At 39.3% G+C, this 11,509-nt stretch overlaps 1 protein-coding gene and 1 long non-coding RNA gene across 5 annotated transcripts in view; one reads left to right on the top strand and one right to left on the bottom strand.

The window, feature by feature from the left end:
* ebf3a (EBF transcription factor 3a) overlaps positions 1-9,255 on the bottom strand; it is an 81,313-nt gene extending 72,058 nt beyond the window's left edge. For all 4 annotated transcript variants that reach the window (XM_015962482.3, XM_070545445.1, XM_015962481.3 and 1 more), the window contains exons 1-5: positions 8,090-9,255; positions 5,802-5,958; positions 3,953-4,016; positions 3,783-3,838; positions 1,616-1,689 (exon numbers count right to left, since the gene is read on the bottom strand). In XM_015962482.3, the coding sequence (XP_015817968.1) occupies positions 1,616-1,689; positions 3,783-3,838; positions 3,953-4,016; positions 5,802-5,958; positions 8,090-8,211 (473 nt within the window). In that variant the 5' untranslated portion in view covers positions 8,212-9,255. The remainder of the gene's footprint in view (positions 1-1,615; positions 1,690-3,782; positions 3,839-3,952; positions 4,017-5,801; positions 5,959-8,089) is intronic.
* A 745-nt stretch (positions 9,256-10,000) lies between these two features.
* Positions 10,001-11,509, top strand: part of LOC139063494 (uncharacterized) — a 2,803-nt gene continuing 1,294 nt past the window's right edge. Inside the window, exons 1-2 of the long non-coding RNA XR_011516861.1 lie at positions 10,001-10,131; positions 11,043-11,509. The exon at positions 11,043-11,509 is cut by the window's right edge and continues 381 nt beyond it. This is a non-coding gene — a long non-coding RNA (uncharacterized lncRNA). The remainder of the gene's footprint in view (positions 10,132-11,042) is intronic.

Raw genomic sequence — 11,509 nt, forward strand, 5'->3', positions numbered from 1 at the left:
CCTCCACGCCGCGTCACTTTAATTTGCCTTACAGGCATGATTATATGTATCTTCAGCCAGGCCACACGAGGGCGTGATGTCCTATAGTACCTTCGTTGTACCTCGTTCCTCTCCTTCAGGGAACAGTGGATATTTGCATAACCTAACGTTTTGTTTCAGATAGAATTAAAGAACATTAGAATAGACTTTATCGATCCCACAGTGGGGAAATCCCCTTGTTACAGAAACACATACACACAATAATAACAAAGGTACATGTGTGTGTATATATATATATATATATATACATACATATATATATATACATATATATATATATACATACATATATATACATATATATATATATACATACATATATATACATATATATATATATATATATATATATACATATATACATATATATATATATATATATATACATATATACATATATATATATATATATATATATATATATACATATATATATATATATATATATATATATATATATATATATATATATATATACACATATATATACATATATATATATATATATATATATATATATATATATATATATATATATATACATATATATATATATACATACATATATATACATATATATATATATATATACATATATACATATATATATATATATATATATACATATATACATATATATATATATATATATATATATATATACATATATATATATATATATATATATATATACATATATATATATATATATATATATATATATATATATATATATATATATATACATATATATACATATATATATATATATATATATATATATATATATATATATATATATATATATACATATATATATATATATATATATATATATATATATATATATATATATATATATATATATATATATATATATATATACACACACACACAAAGACAGTAAGCTAGTATTGTAACCTTTGACCCCTAAAAACCACAAATAAAAAAATTTTGAAAGATGCACGTTATTTAGAGCGTGTTGTTTCAGGTGCATGCTATTTGAAGTGTGTTATTCTGAATGTGTTGTATCAGGTGTGTGTTATTCAGTTTGTGCTGTGTCAGGTGTGTTCTGTTTTAGGTCTGTCTGTTGTATCAAGCATGTGTTGGTTCAGTTATTAAGTGTGTTGTATCAGATGTGTTCTGTTTCAGATGTGTGTTATTCATAGTGTGCGTTATAAAGTGTGTAATGTTTCAAGTGTGTGTATGTATTCTGTGTCTGGTGTTTCAGGAGTGTGTTGTACAGGTTCTGTGTTATTCAGTATTCTGGATCAGGTGTGTTTTGTTACAGTTATGTGCTGTTCCAGGCAGAGGTGAGTAGCCAAAGACTTTACTCAAATACGAGTAGCAGTATTTTAATAACACTTTAATTAATTAGAGGTAAATTTCTGTCAAACATTAATCAAGTAAGAGTAAAAATTTAATCAGATAGTTAAACATGTAAAATCATCTGCAGAGTCCCATGGATAATACGTCACTAACATATGAAGGCAGAAGAAACACATTTCCAAGTGGCTCTTATTCACACAAAAGGACAGAACCATGAGAGATCCTAGGTGTGTTCAGCTGTTCTTACCTGCACATTATTTCATGTGTGAGCAGAACTCGGCACATCTCTGGGTTCTTGTCCTGGCCTTCATAGATGATGGCCTAAAGCACACACACACACACACACACACACACACACACACACACACACACACAGGTGTGATGATCTGTACTCGGGTGAAAAGACACACCTGTTAAACCTGCAGCTCAGCTGTGAGGGTTTCAGCTCCGCCCCTTCACTCATCTCAATTAGGACTCATTATTAGTGATTAGTGTGAATGAAGTGAGCAGGCAGGACGAAGGGCAAACATTTGATCCTCTGAGTGTTTCATTACCGCTGCGGCCTGCAGAAACTCACTGAAACCAGCTGGAACCAAATGCATGAAAAGCTTTTTTCACAAAGAACACATCACACAACAGAGACAAGTGTGCTCGTTAAACCGCTCTAATTAAATAACTTGTTGAATTTAAATGCTGCTGATTTCCATTAGTGTCACAGCAGAAATCAGACAGAGGGGCAGGCTGCTGACAGAGCGCCTGCTGCCTCGTACTAACTGCTCCTGCCAGCGCCCTCTGTGGGAGGGACTAAAACCTCCTGGTTGGTTAGACCTGCAGGGTGCCGCTGCAGGCATCATGTTCTCACAAGGAAAAGTTCATATGGGAGAAAAATACTACAAAAAAGCTTTCTCTTTGTTTGTTGTTTTATGAGACCAAAAATGCACGTCATCCTTGCTCTTGTTAATATTCATCCATTTATGTCTGTGAAGGTTCTCAGTCATCCAGGTCATTGTAGTCTAAGGAGATTTGAAAGAAAAGCGTCTGGACTTCTTTGAGTTGCTTGAAGACTTGAAGATTCATCCATTTAGTCATCCACCTAATTACAAACACCAAATGGTCATATCTACTAAAATCATGAGAACTGGTAATGACTAAATTAACTCAAGAGGCTCACAGATCTGTGAAGCCCCCACAGGACGGCCCTAACAAACAGATTGTCATCGCCTTGTGTGATGCTTGTGATCCTGCAGGCCGTGACTCCTCCCAGCAGGTGGAACAAACCACCTGCAGCGCGGACAGATTGGCGTTTGTGCTGCTTCAGACACTTGACTTTTAGTTCCATCACAGACAGGAGCAAGTTAACGTGTGCGTGCATCCGTGTGTGTGTGTGTGTGTGTGTGTGTGTGTGTGTGTGTGTGTGTGTGTGTGTGTGTGTGTGTGTGTGTGTGTGTGTGTGTGTGTGTGTGTGAGAGAGAGAGAGAGAGAGAGAGAGAGAGAGAGAGAGAGAGAGAGAGTGAGGGACCAATAGGATGAAGTAGACAGTGTGTATTTGCTGAGGATGTGAAACTGTAACGATGTGAGGTGCTCCGTGTGAAAGAGCAAGATGAAAACACACAAACGTAACAGATGCTTCCAGTTCGTCTCTGATCACAGATTCATTATGAGCTCAAACACGAACAGCTGGTGGTTTAAACACACACACACACACACACACACAAGCATGCACACACACCCGTGCACACACACTATCTACGCAACAACACAAAATATCATTAACAGTAACTTACAAAATTAATTATAGAAAAAAATCTAACATATACAAAACATTTACCCAACAACACCCGTGTTGTCCTATACACAATAACACAAAGACAGATCACTTTTCCACACAACCAAAGGCAAAGATCCACAAAAACAGAACACACTGCAACACACAGCAGTTGTGTTTGTTCTGACTGCAATGTTGGCCTCACAACAACACAATATTAACAACAACAAAGGGCTGGGGTGTGGGTAAAGGTCGGGGTCGGGGTCTGGCTGATCCTGATCATTATTCTGATCCTGATTTTGATCCTGACATGGATAATATCAAAATGCAACCATCTATTATAATTAAAATTATCTGGCTGAAGATTTTTGAGTTCACATGTCTGTTTATGGAGGAGGAGGAGGAGGAGGAGGAGGAGGAGGAGGAGGAGGAGGAGGAGGAGTGTTGTTCTGTCAATGCAGTGAAACTAAATGTAACAAAGAGTCAACCTAAGCAAACCACCTGTTAATGTTAATCTGAATTTCTTAATTTCAATAATCACTAATCAGAGACAGATTTGAGTTGTCTTTGTGTTTCTTTTGAAATGTGGATCTGAATCAGTTGATTCTGCTGATTTCATTCACAGACAGCTCAATAATCAGTGCCTCACCTGTTTGGTCATGGAGTCGATGAGGCGGATGTAGAGGTCCTGCTCCGTTCTGACGCCTGCACACAAACCAGCAGCTGTTACACCCTTAGTGTGTTTCTGTTACAGGTGTTGGACCAGCAGCTGTTATTCTGAACATCTCAGCTACTGCGTGGGGTAAAAAATGCACCCACCATTGCTGTAAAGAAGCTGCAGCTTATAGTGAATCCCGTTGTTGGTTTTCTCTCCGCTTGGCTCCTGAAACAACAGAAGAAGAAAACAGACGCCCACACAGAGTGTGTTCGTTTTCTGTCATCTGATCTGATCTGGAGTCTGATTTATGTTATCAGCTGATTTGTGGGTTCAGGTGACCTTCCTACCAGATCAGAGTTTTACTATTGATCAGCTTTAACTTGACACGACAAAACCTGAACCTTCTCTCTATAACTGCTGGTTCAACATCAGTGGTCCTTTGTTCATTCAGATTTTCATCTTCAGACTCTGAATGCAGTTACACGATAAACATTTTCACTTATCGTGTTATGCTCTTCTTGCATCAGTTTAATATTTACATTTACAGAGATTAATAACTTTTTCTTTTTAAGGAATCTTTCAGTTTCCAGAGCTTCCACACCAGGATAGTCCAGCAGACTTGGTTCAGCTGGGCAACGAACGCCCAAAGATTCTTCTGTCACTGCACCTTATAAACTGCCTGACCAAACTACCTGGGAAATGTTTCAACACATCTACTTATTTGAGGTTTTGTTGCCCTAAACAAGCAGATGGTCATGAAGGAGCAAAACATGAGGAGGAAGAAAACCTGGTCAGAACCAACCCATCCTCATTATTCAGGCATATTTACAGAAAGGGAAGTCTGGGCCTCTCGCGACCCGACTCCGGATAAGGGGATGAAAATGGATAGATGGATGGATGGATGGATGGGTGGATGGATGGATGGATTTACAGGATCAAACTATGGAGCCTGGTGACATCTGCACCTCCTCACCACTTCTTGCCGACCCGTCTTTATTCTGCTTTCATACGTTTGCATAGAATATTTTTTGTTTGTTTTTAGTTACCTAAATGCTCTACATCACATCCTTCCACTCTGATTAGCTTATAGATATTTTTTCTTTCTTTTTTTTGCTTTTTTTTTTTTTTTTTTTGCTTTTCGTGGTGTAACTGAATCAGATCAGGATTCACTTGTTAGTGAGACCCAGGTTATCAGGTGGGACTGATTTCAACTGAGCTCCCACAACGGCACAAACAAGCAGATTACAAAGAAATCTAACTCTTGTTGGCCCAAACAGCTTCAAATAAGCTGAAAACTCTGAGTTCAGATTAAAACTCTGAATGTCCTGTCTAGTTAGAGCTGCTGCCTTGCAGCGAGAAGGTCCTGGGTTCTCTTCCCAGCCTGGAATCTTTCTGCATGGAGTTTACATGTTCTCCCTGTGCATGCGTGGGTTCTCTCCAGCATCCTCCCACAGTCCAGAAACATGACTGTCAGGTTGATTGGTCTGTCTAAATTGTCCTTAGGTGTGTGTGTGTGTGTGTGTGTGTGTGTGTGTGTGTGTGTGTGTGTGTGTGTGTGTGTGTGTGTGTGTGTGTGTGTGTGTGTGTGTGTGTGTGTGTGTGTGTGTGTGTGTGTGTGTGTGTGTGATTGTTTGCCCTGTGTGTCTCTGTGTTGCCCTGTGATGGACTGGCTCTCTGTCCAGGGTGTACCCCCGCCTTATTGCCCATTGACCGCTGGAGATAGGCACCAGGCCCCCCCCCCCCCCCCCCCCCGCAACCCTACATGGACAGATTGGGTTCAGACAAATGGATGGATGGATGGATGGATGGATGGATGTCCTGTGTAACTTGTTTGGGTTTCTCTCATGTTAGGCTGCATACCGCACACATTGATCACCTTTAATGTGCTTACACATTGCGTTTTGGTCTTGTTCTGCTTGATGGGTTTTTTGTGTTTTTCTGTTCATCATAAAGTAGGTGTATTTGATTTGATTTGTGTTGCAGCTCCTCCCTGGTGAATTGTTCTCCCACCTTTTCTTTCTCCACAAAGTCGACATAGGCGGTGCGCTCGATCTCGACGGGCTGGCCTTGGCGGTCGTACAGCGCCAGCACAAAGTGAAAGAAGTTGGACTTTCTCAGGTTGGATGGAGGCTGCTTCTCAAAGTGAGCTCGTGCTAATCCCACCCCACTGAAACACGCACACACACACACACACACAAAGGTCAGGACTGGGAACCTGAAGATTTGAGCAGGTGCAAAAACACTTAATTTTCATCTTAATCTTTACATCAGATCAAAGATGAGTTTAAACCAGCGTTTGCAGCTGAGGTTAGTGGATCTAATAAATTTGTTATTTTATTGCTGATGAAAACAATAAAAACATTTTTATCGATGAAACAACTGCTAACTGAACAACAGTAAATAAAATGTAAACAAAAACATTCAGTTGCTGTCAAACTAAAAACTTAACGTGAGTTTGCTTCTGGATCAAATGAAGAGCGGAGTGTAAATCAAACAGACCTCTGACAAACACACACACACACCAGTTAAGTTTCTATTGAGTGTGTGTGTGTGGGAGAGGGATAAATGTTACTTAATAAAGATAAAAACATGAACCCAGAGCAGCAGCTTCAGGCTAAATGAAATAAAACATCTCCAACCTGAGCACCGACGCACAGGCCGGAGTCACGACTGATTAATATTCATGGAGGAGAAGTCAAACTGCAGCTCCGACCTCGACTGTAAATCTGCTGCTCATTATAAAATCACACACAACACGATAAACGATTGTGTTCTCATTGTGTTTCAGCACAGAGCCGATAACTGATGCGTTAATATTTAATGTTCTACCAAAAATGTCTTACAGACGGCTACAGAAATAGAAAAGAATCAATTAAAAACTGCTGGAAGGCTGTGTAGAAATGTAAATAAATGAATTCATCATCAAACTGATTTAAAGAAATATCTATAAGATGCTGTTTCAATTTTAGAAAATGTTTCAAGGTCTTTTTAATCTGTTAACATTTCAGTTTCGATTAAGTTTTTATAATTTTTGCCCAGAAGCAAAAGTAGTTTCCCTTATAATTTATAATTACAGAAATAATAAAATCAGGTGAATTGCTGTAATGATTGAGTTTTTCATTTTACTGGCTGCTGTTAAAAATAAACGATACATACTGGTACATTTCAGTCTTTTCATTCCATCTCAGAAAAAGCATCTTTAAACACCATCTAGATGTTTGTTGTACTTTTCTAATCAGATGGATTTCATTAAACAAAAGTCGATATTTTCTAAATCTGTTCGAGGAGCTCTATGTTAGATTTTTGTTTTCCTAAAGGAACATTTGGAAGTTTTATTTCTTTAATGAAAACTCCATTTTATTAAAAAAATTAATAAATAAATATTCCAAGATTTTAAAATTACTTTTAGTCTGATTTCCCTTCAGGCTGCTGATACTTTGACACGCTGACAGTTAGACTTGGGCTGTCTGATAAATGCAGGGGTTACAGATGTTTTGCAGAAGGTGTTGAACATTTTACTAATGGGTTACAGATGCTAAAAGTTCTCATTTTTGTAAATATTGGGGTTTTACCAGATGTGTTACAGATGTTTCAAAGATGTTGGGGGTGTTGATGATCTGCAGCTCAGACTCACGGTGATCCCAACACTTCATCGAATTTGTCCTCAGTTCGGTTGGAGACTGAAATAATGTCAGAGCTGCAAGATTTTTAAATAAAATACTTTTTTACATTTTGATAAATAATTAAAACAACACGATTAGAATTTTTGGAGTTTATTCTGATGAAAAAGATGACTGGGGATCCTTGAAGAAAAAGTAATCATTAAAAAAATCTGATGTTGAAATTTAAAGTCAAAACGCCCACTCAGATAGTATTTAAAATTTATTCAGCAGAGTAAAAGAGAGAAAAGTATTAATTGTTTTGTCAAAGAAAAAAATCAATAAACTAAAGTAATTTATTGAATAATTTTTTTAAATATTTGTGTAACCTTCAGAAGTCTTAAATGTTTTTTCTTGGATAACAGAATTTTACTTTTACTTTTGTTGTTATTATTTTTTTAAACATAACATTCATTGCTGATAAAATAATAACTATAATAATTCTGGTTTGAATTCTTAATGGATTTACATTAAAATGTTTCTTTTATACGTATGTTGTTTATTTATTTTTATTTTTATTTTATTTTTTGTTTTTTTGCATTTCAACCCAGAAACATTTAAAGTTGATCTGAGAGCAGATGACAACTAACTGCTGGGACTACATCTCCCAGAATCCCCCGGGAGCAGCGGAGAGTTTACCTCTGTGCAGCAGTGTTGGCGTCCACCACGCCGGCCGAGTGCATCCAGGAGCGAACGGCCAGCGGCTCCTCCTTCATGTTGGCTGTGGCCCCGCGGGGCAGGTTGTCCTGGATTCCAAACATCTCCAACTTGCCGTCACAGAAAAATCAAAAACAAGAGCACCAGAAGAAGGAGAAGAAAAAAACTCAAGTCCAGCAGGAGTTCTATAGGACAAATTTGAACTTCAGGCTGGCCAACATTCTCTGGAAACCTTCAAAACAAGCCACTAATGAGAGAATAAAAGAAGAACGAGGAGCAAAATTACTGGGAAAATTTGATTACGGAAGAAAAACTCAGGAGATTTTGGTGTCTGCGGAAGTTTCTTTTCTGTTTGTTAGATTTATTGCGACTTTTCAGAGAACAAAGGACAGAAAAAAAACACCAGTGTTCAAATTTTTTACAAACTGTCAGCCAGTCTACATGCTGAAACCCACAGAGACAGAAAGAAAGGAGGAGGAGGAGAAAAAAGAAATAAAATCCTCAGAGAAAACCAGAGGAAAAACAGAGCCGGCTCCGGACGGCAAATCGAACATGAGCAGAGAGGCTTTTTCTTTTCCCCAAAGAGAGGAGGAGAGAGGAGGAGAGAGGAGAGGCGGCCCGGGATGGAGGAGAAACTCTCAGCCCTGCGGCCCCACAGGACTGGACGCCAAAACCCAAAAACCCCACGGGTCTTCCTCTGAGTCCCTGACATCACAGCGTGGGGCGGGGCCTTACCATAAAGGGAGAGAGAGAGGGAAAGAGGGATGGAGGAGGGGGAGGGGGAGATGAACCAATCAGACAGACTGAGAGCAGGTGTGTGTGTGTGTGCTGCTCCAACTCTCACCAGTCCCACCAGTGTGGGAACTGGTTTCTGAGGAAGCACCACATCCGCATGCACCTCTGTAGAAGTGTGGACCATCAGAACCCGACCTTCAGCTACAGCAGGACTCAGTCCAGATGTGTCACAGCATCTCTCCATCCAAACATCACTTTGGGTTCATTTGTTTCAAACGTGTCTGAATTCCATTTAGGGTCTGAAGGAACATCACAGCTCTCCTAGAAAACCCCAGAACACGGATCCATCTGCAGAAAGGCTCAAATTCCATGTCCAAAAACCAGAGAAAGTCCGGGTTGATCTGGGCCGTATGTTCTGGGCATACCTCTGGTGGTTTTGTGAAGCTCAGACAGGTCAGCCTTTGGTGTGACTAGCCACGATGTGACCACTGGTCATTGTCTATGAAGAGCAGATGAAAATCATTCACATCCAAATATGAATTAGACGTCAAAGCCAAGGTCAGAATCTATGAACGAGGATCTGAAGGAAGCTTAAGAACACAGCGTCCGCAGTCCTGCGTTCAAAAGCTCTCCGTTTTTATCAACAGGGAGCGACAGGAGGCTCCATGACAGAATTCCTGAAAGTCTCTGTGGAATGTGGCTTCATGGAGGCTGCAGGAAAATGTCCATAAATCTTCCAGAAACTCACCTAGAACCACAATCCAAATATTAGCTGGCAGGTCCTTCTTGTCGAGTCATCTAAAATCTTCTTGTGACGCATCACAAAAAAACAATTACAGGAGGTATCAGAGCCAAACGGCTTCTTTTGTCTTTTTTGGAACAGAACCTGTCTGCTGCTCAGCTGATTACCTCCTAAGTGTCAGACATAAGTGAGTAACGGCGCTCCAGTCTTCTGGGGCCGAGGGCCTCCAAGGCTCCGAGGGGTGGACCGAGTTTGGACTGAAGAGCTGAAAACCAGCAGGAGAAGAGAGCAGAAGAGGAGGAGGGAGAAAACTGAAGGAGGAGGTATACATACTTTTATTCAGAGAGAAAAAAGGAACAGCAGAAAACAAAAAGAAGATATTAAATGAGTAAAAGGATGGGATTTTGTTCTGCAGTGATATGAAGAGAGGAATTTCAAAATAGAGCGGTGACAAAAAAGGAGAAGACCAAAGAAAGACTGGCAAGTTTTATTTTCTTTTTCCAGCAAGGAATCTAAAAGATGAAAGAACAGAGGAGGAAAATGTCTGGTGAGTGAAGAGAGTTGGTTTTTGTCTAAAAAATCCAACAGAAGTAATATGTTAGTTCTAATCGGACAGAATCTGGATAATCAGATAGTCAGCTGCTGTAACACACGCCGCCGCCGCTAATAAAAAGCTGTTAAGTCAGTTTAATGGATGACGGAAAGCGCTGAAAGATGGGAGACGCTGGGGGGGCTGTGTGTGTGTGTGTGTGTGTGTGTGTGTGTGTGTGTGTGTGTGTGTGTGTGTGTGTGTGTGTGTGTGTGTGTGTGTGTGTGTGTGTGTGTGTGTGTGTGTGTGTGTGTGTGTGTGTGTGTGTGTGTGTGTGTGTGTGTGTGTGTGTGTGGGAGGGTGCAATCTGGTTTTCAAATGAGGCTCTGTTCTTTAGGGATCAGTTCTTGACCTGCACGGAGGCAGAGGAGGAGGTAGGAGGGTTACCACGAACACACACACCAATGCACACCTATGTATTTAATTAATTACTTTATTGATTAATTGTTTATTGATTGATTGGAATGAGTGGGGAATGAGGAACACAGCTGCGTCGTTCCCTTTCACAGCTCTGCTCCAGCTGATCATCCAATCCAAACGTCTCCTAGCCACCATCCTAGGAGGGCACCTGCACACTCAAAGTAACATTTACTGAAAAGAATAGTTCAAAATAGAAAAAACAATGCTCCTTACGACCGGGGTCGTAGCATAACAAATTACAAGGGAAATATTTGTATGTGTCTTCATTGTCTTTTACCTTCAGACCTGTATTCTTACCATGTAATATATGATGTGTTATTAAGTAACTCATAAATGTTTAATGGAAACGTAAACTGCTTTTTTTACTACGTGTGACAGAAAAAGATCATTTGTCTGTCAATTATGTATTTGAAAATATGTATTGAAACTGTTGTTTTATTTTCTTTTAGATTAGGAATCAGAAGATACGTTGAACCTGAGTTTCCTTTCTGTTGCGCTGACTGATGAAAACGTTTCAGTCTGTTTGGATCTGCCAAAGGAACAAGAGGCTGTTTAAAGCACTAAACCATTGTCAGTTACAGTGAAACATGCTGATGAAGAGGAGCCGTTTGCAGCCATTGTCTAATTTGCTCTAATTTCCGTGAAGACAAACTGAGCCAGAGCCAGGGCCCCGTCAGTCTGCTGCGCTGAAGGAACAGATCCTTTCCATCGCTCCGCTGAACATATAAATTCACTTCTTATGAGCTGAAGATTTCAACAGTTTTCATGTTTTGTTTTTCATTTTGAATTCAAAGTACAAGAAGACCAGAACATCAGAGAACTAAAAAATATCCACCAAACATCAAATAAACACTTTTAGAAATCATATATTTCCTTTATTTATTGTGTTCAAAAGACAGAATTCAGTATTTGTTAA

The sequence above is a fragment of the Nothobranchius furzeri genome, chromosome 16 (genome assembly GCF_043380555.1).
Source record: "Nothobranchius furzeri strain GRZ-AD chromosome 16, NfurGRZ-RIMD1, whole genome shotgun sequence".
In the NCBI taxonomy this organism is placed as follows: Eukaryota; Metazoa; Chordata; class Actinopteri; order Cyprinodontiformes; family Nothobranchiidae; genus Nothobranchius; species Nothobranchius furzeri.